This window comes from Agelaius tricolor, unplaced genomic scaffold (genome assembly GCF_023055355.1).
Source record: "Agelaius tricolor isolate 1412-34295 unplaced genomic scaffold, bAgeTri1.0.p SCAF_2, whole genome shotgun sequence".
Lineage (NCBI taxonomy): Eukaryota > Metazoa > Chordata > Aves > Passeriformes > Icteridae > Agelaius > Agelaius tricolor.
In genome coordinates this window covers 79,021,069-79,040,475 of record NW_027269262.1, presented here as the reverse complement: position 1 = coordinate 79,040,475, position 19,407 = coordinate 79,021,069, and the positions used below count along the sequence as shown (strand labels likewise).

The 19,407-nt window shown below is 40.2% G+C and overlaps 1 protein-coding gene and 1 long non-coding RNA gene across 2 annotated transcripts; one reads left to right on the top strand and one right to left on the bottom strand.

Moving 5' to 3' along the window:
- Positions 1 to 1,674: 1,674 nt before the first annotated feature.
- LOC139587400 (uncharacterized) lies at positions 1,675 to 8,275 on the bottom strand. Its single transcript, XR_011678387.1, has 2 exons — positions 7,982 to 8,275; positions 1,675 to 7,310 (listed from the first exon to the last, which is right to left on the bottom strand). It is a non-coding gene; the product is annotated as an uncharacterized lncRNA (long non-coding RNA).
- Positions 7,585 to 18,671, top strand: MAL2 (mal, T cell differentiation protein 2). Its single transcript, XM_071421685.1, has 4 exons — positions 7,585 to 8,012; positions 10,130 to 10,300; positions 14,276 to 14,434; positions 16,811 to 18,671. The coding sequence occupies exons 1-4, from the start codon at positions 7,878 to 7,880 to the stop codon at positions 16,889 to 16,891; spliced, it is 546 nt and encodes a 181-aa protein (XP_071277786.1). The 5' UTR covers positions 7,585 to 7,877; the 3' UTR covers positions 16,892 to 18,671.
- Positions 18,672 to 19,407: the final 736 nt, after the last annotated feature.

Sequence of the window (19,407 nt, the reverse complement as noted above, 5' to 3'; positions counted from 1 at the left end):
CACTCCTTTTTGAGTATAGCTAGATGTAGAGATGTATGAACACATTAGTCCTGTACAACAAATTATATTTTCAAGTACCCCATCCATAAACACTAACTACACAGCAATTATACTATCCTATTAGTAAAGTAATGCACAGACTACTGACCTATTTATTCTTTTGCTATTATGTAAAATTAATGAGCTGTATTTTTTGACCACTGATTTATCCTGCTTCCAAATACCTGTGGATTAAAATTTAAGCTACTTAAATAGCTCCACAAAACTATGGGTAGGCAGCAAAAGGCAGGGCTATTCAAGTATTTGAAATGCACTGCTACAGACTGTAAATACTCTGAAGGATATGTGAACATAAAGTCCCATTCCAAATCAAATTCCAGGGTAGAAAAATAATTTTGTTTAAATGTCTAAGGTAGTCTACTTAAATTTTGTTTGGTTTTATTCTTTAATTACTGCCTTGTAAATAAATTACAAAACTTACCTGGTAGCCAATTCACCATCCACTTCTCTCCCCTCATCCAGCACATCTGAGAATAATGTGCAAGTCCAGTGTCAGGAGTTACTCACTGTAGTGGATGAACACACTCTCTACATAGGAGAAGCATGTGCACAAGCATGTCCATCCTGAAATATGTCAGGAAACAAAGCACAAAGCCAGACACTAATGAACACAAGAAATCATCGTGACTGTGAATGAAACAAAATATTCACGTGTGAATGAAATAAAATATTAATGTGGTTGTCATGTTAAAAATCGTGGAGGGAAAGTGAGATAGTTTTTAACTTATTTTTCATATTCTAAACCACATCTTAGCAGAGTTTGACTCAACATGAGGATAGCACAAACCACCTCACCTTCCTTGATAGTGCAGAAGCTAAACCTGCCAGCAGAACCACAGATTGTTTTCTATCCAGAAATTGCATACATGCTGCGTGTAACACTTATTTCTTCATGGAGGACGTCAGGCCAACAGGAATGCAGTTTAACTGGTTTAAGATTTATGAAAGAAAGAAAAGAAAAAAAAAAACCTCAAACCTGTTTGCTTTCCTGTGAATTAAAACCTACTTGATCAAATACTTATACTTACAAAAACATTGTGAAAGAATCTGAGGTGAGGTTCAATAGGAACTAAATTGCTGGGATAGGCCTGCAGAAATATATTCACAGTAATTCCCTGAAATAAAGATATTGTTCTCACGTGTTATGTTAATTTCTGATGTAGCTTCAGGACTTGATGGCTCAGAAAGAGTTACTGTGTGGAACTTGCCATCACTATCAGGACTGGCTTTCAGAGGATCTGAGCACTTAAGCAGGCAGCATTTCTCAATCTGACATAAGAAAATCAAGCATTAGAAGGAAGGCTCATGTTCTGTAAGGGGCATCCAGCTCCTGAAAATACCTGACTGTCCCACGAGAGTTTATCATTGCAGAGGACAAGCAAACTCAAAATCTAAAGTTCAAGGTTAGGGAGCATGTATTTGTGCTTACTCAAAGTTAAAAAAAAACCCCAAAACCAAGAGAGACCAGTGCTGATATATCATGAATCATTCATGTCAGTTGAGACCCTTGGAGTCCTCCAGGATATCAAATGCTGTAAACTTCACTCAAGAAAATTACACTGCAGGTACCAATATCCCTAAAATCACCTATACATAAGAACAACAACACAACTCTTTATGAACAATTTCAATTTTACAACTAAATCAATATTATTTCAATACAAACAAACAACTGTGAACATTTAATTTTTCCCTTTAATTAATATGGAAACAGTAACACAGTGTCTAAAGATGCAGAAGCACAGCTCAGACCACCTGAAGGTTTCTAGAAGCTGTATCAGCATTTCTTATCTGAAAGAAAAATCCCAATTTCCATCTATCATTTAAAAGAGTAAAAATGTCCATGTACTGTGCATTCCATAAAGAAGCTAGAATGTGGCAGTGTATCTGACTCATAAGTTTTGTGTTTATTTTTGAACTGAAATTGATTAATTTTGTGAACACCAGAGGCACTTGGATGCTTGGAGACAGTTTTGAAATGATGCATAGTCAGTAAAAGGATTATAGGTCTGCCAGTGATTCAGTAGCTGAAGAGCTCCCTCTCAGCCTTGTAACTCCAGTAGTTACTGTAAGTAACAACAGATGTCTTTAGAATAAGACCCTGCTGTTTTAAGCAAACTGAAACTAACTGAAAATATAGAAGTAACTTATAATTCCCTTAAAGATGCCTATATGTACATTCAAAGAGCTCTTCACCATCCTACTAAGAGTCATCAGGTAAGTCCTAATTATGTGTATACATTGTAACACTGATAAATCCTTTTTATTTCAAATAAATATTCTCAGAGTGCTTTGAAATCTATAAACTCGGTCCTTTTGCAGCTGCATTTTTATGCCATTTCAAACCACTACAGTGATTTTTTATACAATCATATTTTAATGTCTCCATGCTTCTCCTTCCTGAATTTAGTCATCACAAAATAAAGCCACCATTGTCTTTTGCCTAATTATCCTTTGCCTTTTATTGGATTTTTAGCCAGGAATTTGCTCAATAAAACAAACAGTCCCCAAAAGGCAAACAAACTGCAACTGAAGAAAAAAGTGACTTCCTGAAGCACTGATAGTTCATGAAAGCAATGGATACCTACTGCTGCCCAGTGAGAGATAAGATCAGAGGCCAACACATTGTGAGCAAAGGTTACTGCATCAAGTCTTGAGTGCTGCCAGAGTGAGAAGAGGCCCATGGTACCAGCAGTACCAATGGCACAGGTCTGTGCTGCATCCTGCAATGGCAGCACTTGGCACATCCTCTCTCCTTCAGCCCCTCTGCAACCAGCTGAACTGGTCCTCTTTTATACCATGAAGCTGGAAAGGGACAGGAAAATAAATGCATTGCTGCTGTGCAGTCTATCCCCTGTTTTCCCTGGGCAATTCTGTCACAAACAACCAGTGCTATTTACTCATTCCTCATCTCCAACAATATCATGCTCCCAGTTTGTACCTCAGAGACTTTCACACTCTCTTCTGAGGACAATCCATGCAAATCATTTTTCCTGCTGGCTCACCTATGCCAAGAGCAGAACACTGACTTCTTGAGACATTTTCCCATTAGGTAACCCGGCCTTGCTCTACCATGTCCCTCTCTACCTACCTTGCCTCCTGCACCATCTCAGGTCAGGATCTTCCTCTATGCTATGATGAGATTCGGCATTTTTACCTTTGCTGAACCCTCACACATCTAAAAGGAATTTCTCAAAGTAAATAAAACAAAAATTGGCCCTTAGCACCCTATACTGTATTGCTAGAGAACAGCAGTGCCACCAAGTCAAAAATGAAGTGCTGGTAAGCCCAGGAACATGGAAACAATGTTATAAGAACAGGTGAGGGACCTCAGCCTGACCTCCCTAACACCAGTTTACTCCAGGAGGGTCCCTGGCTCCACACCAGCCTCCAGCTGTGTGGTGCCTGTGTGAATGGAGCCTCAAACACCCCTAACCAGCCAGCAAAGGATTGCCTGCTTCAAAGGGTACCCTGAGAGCCAAAGCAGACAGGTCAGTGCCTTCCATCCCACAGCTCTGGGCACAAAAGACACTGCTGCAGGGAGAGGCCATGTCCAAAGTACCACCACAGCCTTATGAGCCAGCCAGAAAACACAGCAGAGAGCAGCTCTGAGACTGCTTGAAGCTGCCCCAGGGACTGGTTTGCTAACCAGCCATCCCTGGCACCGGTGGACCAAACAAGTGGCACATTTATCTCCACTTCCTCTCCTCAGCACACATCCCAAGCTCAGTTTAACTGGATTAAGTGAAACATTTTCAGTGCAATGATGCAAGAAGGGGCAGCATGCATTCACAAGCCTGGCCCTGCTTGTTAAAAAATCTAAAACTGTTGCACTGCCTCCCAAGAAACCTCAACAATGTGGTGGTATTTGCACACTAATTCATAATATGCATAGGTACAACCATGACCCTGCAGTTCTGTTACCTCTGAGTAAATACACTACACAAATGATGCTAAAGGCTTTCCTTATCACTCATCTTATGCAAACCAGTTTTATGCCTATTTAATTTCACTTGCTAAAGGGGAATGACTCCAGAGTTTGTACCAGTATGAGATTAGAATCCTGCATGCAATTTCCAGGAGCATGTTAAATTATTTCATCCATAAACAAAAAGCTTGTTTTGCATGATCAGCTCCAGGCTTTCTATTTTTGACATGTAACTATAGCATTAGGAGAGTTCGTATTCCATCTTAAGAAAGAACAGCTTTGCAAATCTAAAAGAAACACAGATGACTTTTGGGAGCAACTTCCTCCAGAACAAGAAAGTAACTGGAAGAAAGAAGCAGATCCTGTCTGGAAAACCTTGCTTAGTTCCACTCTGCCTTGGAGAAATCTGCTTGTGCATAAACAGAGCCACAGGAGAATAGGGTTACTATCATTTATTTGGTTTGTATTTTCCATCCCTTTGACCACTTTGGCAGACCACCCTGTGCACACTATAAAACAGGACATGAGATTACATCTCTCCCTGAAGGGCTTCTGATAACAGACTCTGATAAGGTGTTAAGGACCATGAATTCTGAAATTGACATTACTTTCACCTATTATTCTATTATCCTTACCAATATTCAGCTCTTCCAGAAGTATCATGCCATACCTCACAAAAGGTAGTCTGAATCTTGCTGCATAGGACCACTGTGCAATTTTCATATGCAGTATGATGTATATGTTTTTTCAAAATACTGATTTATCTTTTATTATAGCTGACTACAGATTTTCATAACTTACTGCATTATTCTAATTGTTGGTCACCTGGAGGAGAATTACAGCATTCCAAAAAATGTATTTTCATTTCTATACATAATATGCAAATCACTATATGTGGAATTAAATCATCAATTATTTTTCATAATCTAATATTGATAGCAACTGCTTTAGGAGTTCTGTGACAATGCCTCCTTGTTGAAGATTTCAATGCAAGTTGTTTTCCATTACCACCTGTATGGCAGATTACCTTTGTCAAGTGGGCAGTTTGCTTTATCTCTCTTTGAGTGACCACATTCACACCTCCCCCGGGAGGGGACATCTGCTGATAACAGACTATTGAACGTCACTGCATGACTGATAAGAACTATAACATCCCATTGTGAGATGCTCTGCCCAGAGGGAGGAACCAAGCATTGCTACCCAGATATAATCCAGAGGTTTTTGAGACATCAGCATGGCTTTCTCCACGGGATTCCCCAGAGGAACAGCAGCTGCCTCTCCTTCCACTGGATCTTAGGAAGAAGAATACATCCTTCTCTACAGATCCCCCTTGCTCCAACAGAACCACACCTGATACTTCAAGAGGACTGCAGCCACATTTCCACCAGCACCCTGACCCACAGGGTCTCAGGTTCAGTTCTCACTCTGTCAGTGTTGTTCTAGTGTACTGCATTGTTTATTTTATCCTTTTTTTTTTCTTTTCCCTATTAAAGAACTGTTATTTCCTACTCCCATATTTTTGCCTGAGAGCCCCTTAATTTAAAATTTATAGCAATTTGGAGGAGTAGAGAAAGTTTACATTCTCCATTTCAAGAGAAGCTCCTGCCTTCCTTAGCAGACTCCTGTCTTTCCAAACCAAGACACTCCTTTACACTAGACTGCCATAAGCCTAAGAACATGAAGGGAAAAGATCTTTTTACAGGTATTTATGAGCAGTTTTTAGTCCTTGTGGTTGTATGGACAGACTTTCCTACACACAGTGAATCAATATACTTCTGTCTACTTGTTGACTTTGGTGGACTGGAAGCTGCATCATTAGTTTACCTTGTAACATGCCAAGATGCAATTAGTTACACAAAAATGTTATTAAAAAGCAGTTCAACACAAACATATGCTTTTGCATGGAAACTTAAAAATTCAATCCTGACATTAATCTCTTAAAAAATCTGGTTCTTTAAAGACTCAAACAGTACATGAATCAGTATAAAAGCAATCCCACATGGCACTGTAGCACATCTTGCCTGAACACAACAAAAATAATTTAAACAGCCACTTTAATTTAAATTAATAGAATTTAGGAAAAAGCACAGCCAAAAATCTACTCAGGGGATCTATACCTAGTTGTGAAAGTTACATTTGGACTTTTTTGTCAAAATTTCTAATAAATTTTGACTAAATTTCAATAAAATGAGTGTTATAAGGAATGTGCAGGTAAAAAGAAATGGTATTTACAAGCAAGAAACAGTGACTGCACATGGTATGTAATCATTAGTAAAATCCAGTACTGCTGGAGTTCACACAGATTAACTATGCAGCTGGATAGTAACACTGGAAATGTTTATGACCAAGCATTATTTGTACTTCCTTTTTGTAAGATAAGGACAATCGCATTTCTTGTTCTGATTCATAAACCAACCGTTTCCCACCCACTCAGACTTCTCCCTCTGCAGGGCAGTCTTAACAGATTTAGGGCCAGGCTGTGACATTATTTGACATCTGGTCTCCAGAATGCAACCCCAAAAAGAAGGCACAAGTATGAACCCCATTCCTTTCCAAAACACACCCAAACCAGGTCCTGTAGGCATGCACTTCCAGAGCCTTAAGTATTTTCCTGAAGATAAAAGGATGGGACCCAAGGTTCATTTTTAAAATAGGTCCAGAGGATAAAATATTATCTCATTGGATAAGCAATGGGGTAATGCACTCAGAAAAAAGGGGAGGCTGGGCTTAGTGCTTTCTTCAGCCTAATGGATGTTCAATCCCACATCTCCTACTTAAGAGTTCAAGAGACATCCAGCTACAAGAGGCATTGGGATGAAGACAGAGCACAAGAAAGAATGCAAACTTTTGCTTCTTCCTCCTTTAGAAGCCATGATTTCAAAGCCAAGCAGCTATTAATGCATATTGAAAGCATCACAAACCTATTTATGTACAGAATGGTATGGTAGAAACACAGATGAGTCCTGTTTTATGGAGCCAACTGCTCTCCACCTAGGGCTTGGATTGGGCTGGGGAAGACAGGCATCTCAGGATGTGGCATTTCTTGTCATCACAAAAACGTATCTGAGACACATCATGCATCCAAAAATAAAGGAATATAGTCTTCATGCCCAAGCTAGTTCAACTTCCAGAGCAGCTACACGCACTTGCATGGAACCTTCTTAAAATGTAATCTCTAAAGTCGCAGCTGTATGTGTGGAGGATAAACACTGGGTGAAACTCAGTCTTGGTCATTTCAGAGGCAGGACATCTCAGCCTAAGTCACGACGGGAGAAATAAGAGAAGCGCTGCTGGATGGCATATCCTTCATCTGGAGAAGATACTTATACAAAGAAGCAAAAGAAAAGAAATGGATTATAAGTTGTCTGGTGAATGTGTACCTTTCTCTACCCTAAACTTTTACAAACATTTTCTACTACTTTTAAGCAGTGGTGCACAGTTGAGCCAGACTGAACAAAAAGAAGATACAAATGAAATGTTTTCAATATTTTGAATGGATAACATAGTAGGATCCTTTAATAAACACAAAAAGTGCAACCACGCAACTTCCATGCCTAAATATTCGTAACCAGAAGGTACATAACAACCTTTTGCAAACCGGCATTAGGAAATCACGCCCCGAGTCCGGCCGGCCTGATTCAGGACTCGTGAATGCGGAGCGCCGCGCTCCTGGGGAAGCCGAGAGGCAGCGGCCGGAGCCGGCCCGGTCCCAGCCCCAGCCCCGGTGCCCGGCCCCGGGCGAGGCGCGGCGGCTGCGGGGCGGTGCCGGCGCCGGGCCGGGCAGGGGGAGGCACGGCCCGGCCCGGCCCGCCCGCACCTGCGCCCGCCCTCACCGCTCCCTGCTCGCCCACCTGGCCGCGCTCGGCACAGCCGCCGCCGCCGCAGCAACATGTTACCCAGGGGAGCCTCGTCCATGCCGCCGCCTCCCAACCCCGCTCCCTACTTCCCGCCTCCGCGGGTCACGCTGCCCTCCGGCCTGGAGATCCTGCGCACCTTCTCGGGAGCCGTCATCTTCCTGGAGATCGTGAGTGCGAGGGGCCGGGTGGGAGCGGCCGCGGGCCTGCCCGTGTGCTCACCTGCCATTTTGTGAGCGGGGCAGGTGCGGGGCCGCGGCCGCGCCGGGGCTGGGCCGGGGCTCTGCGGCTGCGGCCCCGCGCCTCCGGCTCGCTCCCCTCGGGCCGGGGCTCCGCGGCCCCGCACACAGGTGGGTTCGCGGGGCTGTTGGAGCTGCCGAGGGCTTTGAGCCGCGCTTTCCCCCGGCCTAAAAAGGCACCACGGAGAGTTACACCAGGCTGTGTCTGCGCGCGTTTCGCGTCCTCTACAGACTCCTACAAGTGTGTTCAATGTCATGTGTGTGTTAGACCTCGCTGGTGTACGCAGGGCTGAGGACCTTTGAGCTGAGGTTGGATATCACGCTCTGTAGTGCCACTGATTAGTGGGAGATAAAAACCAAAAAAGCTTGGTGTAACTCATCTGACTGTATTAATTTAACTTTTTTCTTATGATCAGAGCAGAATACTGCTTGGGTCCCAGCCTCTGAGCTGGATCCCACCTCACAAGCTGTAAGATTGTACCTGAGCAAGGAACAAGTCAAAACTCGAAACACAAGTCCGGTCACTAAATCAGGCCCGGAGGCAGCAGGGACAAAAGGTTAATTCGGTTGGCCAACCAATTGTGCATCTGACAGCCAAACTGTAGTGGACAGGTAGAGTGTCAGGGAAACAGCACAGCAGTGGCTGCTGAGATTAGCAGTCTCTCTAATACAGTTCTAAATTTATTTTTGAAGAACCCTGCAAGTTTGCACGTTCAAAATACTGAAAACATTTCATGTGTCTCTGTTTTTTGTTTAACAGACACTTTCTGCTATCCCTTTTGCTTCCTCACTGCCCATCACTCTCTGGTCACCAAGTAACAGACTTGCACCTGCAGTCTTGTGAAACTAGAGAAAGTTTGATTCTACACAGCTAAAAAAGGAACCCTAGAGAACAACTTGAACAGTAATAAATAAACCCATGGGAGCTTTGAACTGAGACTAGCAATGCATCTTTACATATGTGCTGCTGCAGTGTAACGCCAGAGAGGAACCAGCTAATTTTATAGCAGGCATCTTTTGAAAGGTATCTCTTATCCAACCATGATACAAAAGAAAGCTCTCTGAATCTGAAAATGTAACCTCTGACTTCCTGGTTTGTAAATCTGTAGAATTTAAACAGGAAAGAAGTAACTTGTGCTTGGAAATAGATTTTAGTTGACACTATTCAACAGGTTGGATTAAGAAGTTCAATCTTTCTGTAATAAGCAAACATACTTGGAGTGAAGCATAATTGTCATCTATTTATCCTTTTTTATGAAGAGGCAGGATTTTCAGGAAGAAATAATAGCGTTCCTTAGGCCAAGAGTTGATTAAGGGAAGCCTTAGAGTATGTAAATTCCCCATCAGGCCATCCCTAGCACAGCATCCCTACCAGTCATTTGCTGTGAGGAGTCTGCTGAAATGAAAATTGGCACTACTGAATTCTTCTTCAAGTTACGATGATTCTGGAAAGCTCTATATTTTTCTAGTCTTTACAGCACAGTTTATGACTCACTTTATTCTGTATTCTAGTTTTTTTCTTTTGCTTTAATACTTTGTGTCCTCTTTCAGTTTGGTATTACAAATAGATTGAAAACATGGGTGTCTCTTTATGTCCTTTCTGTATCTCATCTGATTAGGACTACAGAGCAAAACAATATGAGATTGAATCCAAAGTAGTAGAAGTACATCCTTTTTGTGCTAATTTGTGTATATATAGAGAGATGTGTGTGTGGTGTGTGTGAACTGTGTTTTCACGTCTTACATTTTGCTCAAAATTACAGTAAGAGTAAAATTTTCAGCAACAGCACATAAGTCACGTGGGTTTGTAAATCCCATTTTCAAGACTATTTTAAGAGTTTTAAGGAATTTCAGAGTGGCTTTGTCTTTTCACCACTTAGTGCCTATCATTTCTGAGAGGAGGACTTGGGCTCTCTGAGTAGTTTTGAAGTGTTTCCTCTTGGTTCCTAAGAGTCATCTGATGATATGTGAAGTGTGATATCAGTTCTTAGGCAGAAAGGGCTGAGTAAAAGTTATCCAGTTTATTCTCTGTATTCCTTTCCTTCCAGGTGTTTGGAACAATAGTCTGGATTTTGGTCGCCTCTACCCAGATTCCACTGCCACTGCTGCAGGGATGGGTAATGTTTGTGGCAGTGACAGCATGGTGCCTCTCCATTGTGTTCCTCTCTGTGTTCCTCTTTGGTTATGCAAATAGAATTGCTGTCAACTGGAACCAGGCGGTAAGATCTTTTCTTTATTTAAGGATTCCATTTGTTTTATAAACTGAAAATTATTTAATGAGAAGTGTTGATCCTAAGTCTTAACACTTGGCCTTCTGCTTCAGCAGAGTTTTTTGAACAGGAATTCAAAACCAGAAAAAGAAAGAATAGAGAGGTGGCAGAGGAAACCGTTGTATGATGGAGGCTGAAGGAGCTTTTGAAGCTGTTTGAAGGAGTACATGTGTCCTCACTGAGCACATAAAATGTATGAGCAGCAGGAAGAGGAACAACTTAACAAGGCATGACAAGAAATTGGTTTAAGTGGCCAGGAATTATTGTACACTGGAAATCAGAAAATACTTTCTGACTATTAGAGAAGTGGTAGTAACACTTTGTGAATAATGGGATGTAGAAAGATATATCAAATATTATAAAGGAAAGGATGCATTTGTGAATATACTGTGTGATGTGGTTGTCTGAGATAGCACAGACTGGACTTCAGCACCCAGAAGGTCCCCTCCAGTTCCTAAGAAGGTCTACTGGTGACATTTGGGTCAATTCCTCAAAGCTAAGGCAGCAATGGTGAGTGGCTGATAGACCTTAGGTGGTAAAAGACATCATAACCTGCACTATGGTATATCATAGCATCTTATTAGGAGACTTAATGTCTTCATCTTTCTTAGAGGGAGCTTGGTGAGACTACAGATATAAGTACTCTTTGCTGAGATTTTGAAGACTGAGAATTTTGAAAACAAGCCTGAATCTTGCTGTAATTGATTGTCATGGTTTGTGCCAGTAGTTCTCAAAGACTACAGCTTCCTCTTAAAAAGGGAAGTTTTTTGTATTAGTTTTTGCCAACCACATGGATGCCTCAGGTTATTGACTGGTAATTTACATGCTCCTTTGTAACTGTTAACTGTGTTTTACTTTGAGTTTTTAGTACTCAAGTAGTTAAGCATGAGATTATATCACACTCTCTTATATTACTGGAAGTGGATAGTAAGAAGTGGCATAACTGTGATCAGAATTTTTAATTTTCAAAAAAAATTCTTCCAAAAGGATTGCAACTTCTAAGCCACTGAAGTATGTCTGCCTGTAACTGCTGATCACCTTCACTTTGCTCCTGGGCAGCTTAGTTTTCCTATTGACATTTCCCTTGATCATAGCTGGAATTGCATGCTTCAGTATGCAATTCTAGTGTGGATATTTATCTGTTCAGGTAATTTATGGATAGGCCTTTAAAAGAAAAGTTCTTTAAAGCAAATAATAAAGCTTATGAGTTTGGAGCTCTGATAAATCTAAGCCCATCAGTGCTAACAGACTGGATTCTATTAGAAAACAAACTTTAGCACTTTGATAGTGAATAAGCATACATACAGCATCAGCTTTCCAGCATAATGCAGGCAGTAATTAGGCTAATAATCACTTACAATCACAGAGACCTTTACAGGGATTTATGCTGCAACATCCTCACAAATTATGATGCAACAAAGCCCTTGAGCATAACTAAAGTAAATTAATAGTGTCCTGGGTTTCATGGAAACTGTTTGCCAGTTTACAATCAGGCATCTATTTAAGAGTTGCTGGGTAAGGACAAAGCCTTAGATGGAAAATGCTATACAAATTTCATCTTATAACAATTGTGTGTGTGTGTTACGTATTGGCTACTTGATGCTGGCAGTTTGTTGTAAAGTTAATTTTGTATATAATAATTTGCTGGAAAATTTTCTATATCAGGAAATGGATACATGACTTATATAAAAGCTACGTCTGTGACTTTAAAAAAGGCTGACAGAACTCAGTCAACCTCTTAAATAAATGCAGAGGGAATCATTTTATCTCTAACTTGGTAGCTGAAACCCAGCCCCTTCCACCAGTCAACAAAAATAAGACACTTTACCACTATTTTCAGGTACCCAAATGTTTTGTAACTTGTTGACACTAAACTCTTTAGTTTGTGTCTGTGACAAGTTGGGTTTTTTTACCTTCTGTTGCAAATAAATAATTAATTACTGGAAACACTAAAACTATTTTTGTTACTATAAATTCAGTCCTGGATTTACTAATACCTTACTCTGTAGGTATATCTGCTCATACTAATAGAGATATTTAAAAAAATAAGATGGTACACACTGGAAAAGATGGACCTTATGGAGCTCCATTGCTCAGTACATCAGTGTATTAAACCAGATGGTATGACAAGTACTGCCCTTTACAGCCTGACTCACAACTCACACTCATTTACAAAATTAGATGTGAACTAAATTATCATGCTGCTCTGATAGTGTTTTGCATGCACTTTGTTTGAGGTTTCAATGGTTATACAAGTGTGGGAGTTAGGCACTATGATAACAATTTCTAAAACCCAAAAAAAGGTCCCTCCTACGGTCTTAGGGATTTTGGTCACAGAAATGACAACCATGTAAATGTGAAACCTTACTGATGCTACAGAGCTTCACTATAATTGCTGCCAGGAGAAGGAAATTAGAAGGTTAGGCAGGAGAATGAAGGAGATGAAAGAGTCTCTCCTGAAAAATATCTCTCCTGTATGCAGTCATTCCTGATCTAAGTGGAATGGGAAACTGTAGTAGCAGCTTATATCATTACTTATCAAAACTGACTAGGGTGTGCTTGAAGTAGCTTTGGCTGCAATCAAATACAGAACAAGTAATGAGTTTGAAAAGAAGATTCTTTCAATTAAAAGAAAATCTCCCATCTCTGAAGAAAATGCATTTCTCTGGACAGGGTAGTGCAGCACATTCTCCCTGCTCCTAGGCAGGCAGGCAGCAGGTAAGGATGTCTCACAGTAATTTCTAGTGCAGGTGAGTGCTGTGTGCTGGACACAAAGTGTCCTGGCTTCTCATGCCAGGCATACTGATAGTCCATTGCACTCAAGTGAAGCTAAAGTTCATCAAGAACTCATTAGTACTGGAGTTAGACTGCATATCACAGGTATCATAAAGCATACATACACTTGCATATATTTTAAAAATTGTCTCTGTGGCTTTTGCAGACCTTCACAGGTATAGGCACAAAGTATATGTTGTATGGATCAAATTTGAGTGCAGTGCAAATGTCAGCTTTTCAGACTGAATAACAGAAGGAGATGTTGGAAGAATACTTTAGACATTTTAAACTGTACTGGAACATGCCTTACATCTTGCTGCTGGAACACTGCACTCTGAACTAGGGCCTGCAAAGGCACCAGACCTTTTTTATGTGTTAGTAATGAAACCCTGAAAGGAAAGTTAGGTGTTTAAACCTTACATTCAGTTAGCATTCATCATAGAGGAGGGAATTTCCTGGAGAGGGCCAGGAGAGAAGCATATTTGAAGTAAATCCTAAAACCTGTCTGCACAAGTCTTGGACATTTTATTCCACAATATCATGAAGAACTGTCAGGTTGCTGACTATTGGGTTGAGCCAAGTCAGAGAGAGTTGTGGAAATACCTCAGTTCTTGAATATCATTGTATTGGGACATTGGACATTTTAGTGTGTTAAAGCTGAGTTGTTTCTGGGCATTTAGAGAAGCAAAATTTAAGCATGGAAGGAAGATCTTTGAAGCCTTTATTATAGCTGAGAAGGGACTTATGAGACTGCAAGACTGTATTGTACTGCTTGAATTGTGATCAAGTTGGCCTGTATATGTCTTCTTTTTTATCTGTCTGAAGGGAGATTTCTGTAAACTCCACAAACTTTAAGGTGGTCTAAAATGTCAGCATGTGTATATAAAGATGAGCAGGTGCCTCTTAATTTGAAAGAATATAAGATTTGGGGAGAGGGAGAGCTGTCCTTTATCACTAATAATGTTAGTGAGTTGCTTATAATGACAAGAAGCTGTGAAAACATGTCCAGGTTAAGCTGTCAGATGGATTTAACACTGCTTATCTCAAGTTAGTGTTATCAGTTCTTGTTTCAGTGTTTTCATTTGTATTGAGATGAGAAGAATTAGATATGTATTGGAGCCCAGACTGATTCTGTTATTTGCTTTTTAGGATTTTATTTTCCATGGGGCAACTTTTGTCTTTTATTTTGGAGCATTTCTACTGCAAGCAGCAACTACATCTCTGCATTATCTTCCCCGCAAATTCAACTCCACCACGCAAGAGACGATTCTGAGTGGTCGTGAATATAACATAAGCATAGCAGCCTCGGTATGTGTTCTGTGTATTTGTACCAGGGGAGCACAAGTCTGTAGCAGGCACTTGTAGCCAGCCATTCAGCTTGGGAATTTAACAGCAAACTGGAATTGAAAGAGGAGCTGTGAGAGAAAGAATTGCCTTTGACAGCAGCAATAGTGTCTAACCAGAAACATGCAAAAATATTGGTATAAGCTAATGGTTATGGGATAGCTACTTAATCTTCAGTATAGTCTAGGGTTCATACTCTTCACTGTAGTGTTTTAAATATATGATCACTACAGCTTATAATTTTTAGACAAAGTATTTTGTAAAAACAATTTTGGTTATTAGAAGAAAAAGAACAACTGAGCCTTTATCAGAGGATAAGTTAGGAAATTTACACCTGTGCTCAAAATTGCTTTTTTCATACCATTTAGATAGTCCTGAAAATGCCATGGAGATAAAAAAAAATTAGACTAGATTTTTGTGAAGCTCACATATGTACTTAGTACATCAGGGCCCTGGTGTCTCTTACTGCAGTTATTAGAGTACTTTTCTTGATAGCCTAAGCCCAGAATACATTTTTCTCACTGTAGCTGCATCATCACTGAATCATTGTATTTGCTCATGTGGGTGGCCATAGCTGAATGAGAAAATATATCAGGATTTAGTTTTCATCCTGGCTGGACTCTTCAGGGATGAGTAGAGGTGGGTCAGGCTTAACTTACAGAACTGAAACCACTGCTCTTAATTTTTTATCTAGAGACTTTCATACCAGGGAACTGTATATATTTATTAAGCTTCTAAACCCTCTGTGCTTATCTCTTGTCCTTAAAACTCTGTGCACCATAACTTTAGCACAGTAAGCACTTTCAGTTCATCTTAAGATAAAAACAGATGAACTGAAGGTGTAAGGTTCACACTCTCTGCAAGAGCAGAATAGAAAGGAGAAGCCTTTAGCTTTGGCAAGGCAGTCCCTGAGGAGGTGAAGTGGGTGTGTCAGTGTCCCAAGGCCAGAGTTCCTCAGGTCACCCCCCTGCCTGCAACACATCTGATCCCTGGGGGGCCGTGTGGCACAAGGACAGAGGTGGTGTTCCAGCTGTGCCTAAGCTAAGGGAGGATCTTTATACTAAGCAAGTATCTCAAATATCTTAAATCTTAAGTATCTTAATAAACACACCCTAAGTGTACCCCTTCAGTCCTAGTTTAGTGTGTTCAGATCCCACTGAATATATGGTCTCTGCAGTCATTTTGTCTGACAGCAGAATACTGGGCACTCCAAGAAACCATTCCGTGCTTCCATACTAATTTTTTAAAGGGAGAATTTAGTTGTTCAAGTCCTGCAAATCCCTGTCAAGACAGAGGAGGAGAAGATTCTTTTGTAACTTGCCTCAGTATCTTAATTAAGAATAGCTGGAAAACAGTGAATGCGATAAATGTAGTCTTTGCATTTTTTGCAGAAGTGTATATTTAGGAAGTCAAAACATACAGAAAAAGATTTTGAATCTTTAAAATATTTCATTAAAACAGTCTTGTCAGCCACATGACAAATAGAAAAAAGATTGCTAACAGTCTGTCTTTTAAGTTGACATTTATATACCGTGATTAGAAATATATATATATGTTCGTTTTAACAGGTGATGGTTCTATGGTGTAGCATTTATTCAAAACTTTAATTAGTCAAATTAACACTTGTATACAAAGGATGATTGAATTGGTATATTAAAAGAGACAGAATTCATTGTTATGACTGGACAATATGAGAAGTGTTTTCTCAGAAATTCGGTTTCTCATTATCTTCTGTTGAGTGTACATTACATATTCACTTTCATTGTGGCATGACCTTCAGTTCAAATCTGTCCAATTCAGTTCTGGAGCCAGGAGCAACTTCCCTGGCATTGCTGGGAAGTTGTTCTAATGGCTGGGTATCTGGTCAAGGAGGCCAGATGGGAATTGTTTCTGGTTTTCTGCTAGTAAAAGAGTTCTGCTCTTTAGAGGGATTTCTGCTTTGATGTTTGCTGGGGTAAAGGCATTCAGTTGGAAACATCTGAGATTGATGTTTGATCAGTCTCAATAAGAGAACTGAAATACACAGTGTACATACACATATTTACTTTCACCTTATCACCATAACTTATGCAGAAATTATATTTCATATTCTATTTCTAAATGTCTGCTCAAGCAAGTGAAAAGTAGTAACATGAGGTAGTAGTAAAATGGGGTTTTTACAAAGAAGTTCCTGAGAACACTTCAGAGGATCCCAAACCTATCCTACCTTATTAAGCATTTTGATTGGGGGAAGTATCTTTTGAATCACTTGTGTTCCTGTATTACTTTAGAATAGAAAAACATTGTAGAACAATGTGTGATTGACTTTTTTCTTTTTTTTTTTCTCTGCTCCTCCTCTAGATTTTTGCCTTTGCAACAGCTATTTGTTATGGTTGCAGCACAGCCCTGGCATTAAGGAGATGGAGGCTAAATAACAGCTGAAGAGTGGTTAATGCCCACCTGTTCCACTTCAGATCAAATTAAGTGCTACTTGTCTGTTTTACTGTAATTTAATTCTAGAAAGACTTTTTTTTCTTTTCCTGCTTAAAATCTGCTCTAAATGCAAGTAACCCCGAATCAGGATTTCTTCAACGGAAAAAAAAAGTTTCCATCTCTTCCCTTTCTGTTAATTACTTTTACTGTGTACTCATTGTAAGGTATTAGAGAGTTTAGGGACAAAGAGACATGTCATTAGCAGACAACAGAACTCCAGTGCTACACCAGAAGAGGAAGAAAATGGAAACCAAGCCAAGATGTTAACTGCACAGGCAGCTGAAAAGCTGCCCCCTTGTTAAGCCCTGGGATTAAGCGCTTCATTACCGTGCACTCCACACAGGCAGAGCCTTGGGGCTCCTGGTAGAGCCATGGGTGTTCTGTGTGCTGCCCTTTGCATGATCAGAGCCCAACTGACTCTGAAATTCCAACTCAGTACATATATGTTACTAACTTTGATGTACAGAGAAAATATTTTAAAAAACCATCCAGTGAAATCTTTTTATATTCTCTTATAGCTGTGTCTGGTTAGGGTCACCTGAGCCTTAAAGCTTACTGTGTTCCATACTAGATGAAAACTGGGACATTCAATCAGTTGTTTATTAGTTTTAGGAATTCAGCTTAATCAGATCTATTTATACTACAAAACAAAACAGTGCATTTGTGTTGTGTGTGTATATACTTGGTATATTTTTGTTTAACAGGAATTTTTGCACTGTTTAAGTTTGTTGGAGTACAGCTTTGTTCTTGCTACTTCAAGTGCTGCATTTGTTAGGTATTATGTGAGTCAGTATCATTTGAATGGAATGTTACCAAATAGTGAATAATGTCTGACCTCAATTCTTGCAGTGTGTTATTTGTTGCATTCTAAAGCTGCAGTGTTGTAAAGGTGTTCTCATTTGGACAGATGCCTCTACAACATCTTGCTGAAAGCAGTGGGTTGCAAAGCGGTCCGCCCACTATGGAGTTTGCTTTTCGCACAAATGATGTTTAATTGAGCCTCTCTTGAATATCCTGGTGTGTGATGACATGCAATATTAAATACAGAAAAGTGATTTAGCAAAACTAAACTATAGCATTGTGCTCTGCTCCCTGACACTCATGTTGTTTTGCACATGGTGAAGCTTTTTGTTATTTTGCTAGTAAATAATTTTTGCTTTTGTGAATAGTGCCAAAAAGATAAACTGGGACAATAAAGGCTCCCTGTCATTTGTAAAACATCTTGTTCACTACATCTTGCCAGTGCACCTGATTATTCTGCAGAGACCAGCAGTGGTTGCATATGGGAAAACAGGATTTCCTTCATTCCCAGGCCTACTCACTCTCCTTGAGCCAACAAGGGTGCCTGCCATGGAGGTTACTCTCTCAAACTTGTCAGGTACAAGGATCTCTGAGGGGCAGCCACCCTCAGCAGTGCCCTGTTGATCCAGGGCAGGTTCTTGTGGGTGGCACTGCAGTGAGTGGCACCCTTCTGACTGTGGAACCATTTGGTCATCCTGAATTACTACAATGGGATGTTGTCATTTATCTGTTTTCTGAGATTTTGTATTCTGCCTGATTTTTTCCCCTAATTCTGTCATTGCATTGAAAAATTTTGTGAACATTTTATCTAGAGTCATATACTTTTAAAAATATTTTGTGTTGTACAAAATACATTTACACTGGAGTATATGGATGAAAGTATATAACAAAGACTTAAGCTAAGCAGCATTAAAGATACTTAATATATTTATGGCAGTAGTCTGGTTATTAATTTTGTCTTTGGAAAGTATAAAAAAAACTACCTTGGTACTTTACTCACCTGATGCTGGACATACAAAATTGAGGCTAAGATTTCATGAGAAGGCACAGTTGCATTGGGGCTGCTTTCACATACACTTAATTAGCATCACAGCTACTTTGCCATGTGACACTGTGTGGATATTGGTGAGAAGAGAGAGTAAAGTCAATGTTTCAACATTACAATGTTTCAGACAGATGCTGATCTTCGGTTTGGTTTCTCCTGTGTCCTGCACCCTCTCTGTGCCCTGCACACCACAGACTGTGCATGCCACAGCTGCAGTCTCTGCAGCCAGCTGAGATCATGGAGGGCAGATCTTAAATGTTTTGCATATTTAAACCTACAGAGTATGAATCCTTCACATGGAGTCAATTAAAGAGCTGTCCAAGCTTGGTTGGCATTTGTATCTAAGCTCCAAGTTCAAACCTGAGGTGTAAAACCCTTGATAGGTGAGTGCTATTCAAGTCTCTTAATCTACTCGTGGAAGCCCAGATAGCAGAGTGTGGTTAGCGTAGCATGGGAAATGTTTGCATAGTGAGGAAAGACTGAACTTTCCCTCTTAAGTATCAAAGACAAACAAAGGACAGAGAAGAGATAAAGTTAAAAACTACAGCAATGAAGAACAACTTTCACAGCTAAAATGGACTGAAAGAATAGAATTTCTGTGTTAGAAAGGACAGAGTTT

Excerpts from the sequence above, each read along its gene's own strand:
- MAL2 (XM_071421685.1), top strand. The coding sequence starts at position 7,878 with ATGTTACCCAGGGGAGCCTCGTCCATGCCGCCGCCTCCCAACCCCGCT. Across the intron at positions 10,301-14,275 it reads CTGTCAACTGGAACCAGGCG|GATTTTATTTTCCATGGGGC; the intron begins GTAAGATCTTTT and ends TTTGCTTTTTAG. Across the intron at positions 14,435-16,810 it reads ACATAAGCATAGCAGCCTCG|ATTTTTGCCTTTGCAACAGC; the intron begins GTATGTGTTCTG and ends CTCCTCCTCTAG.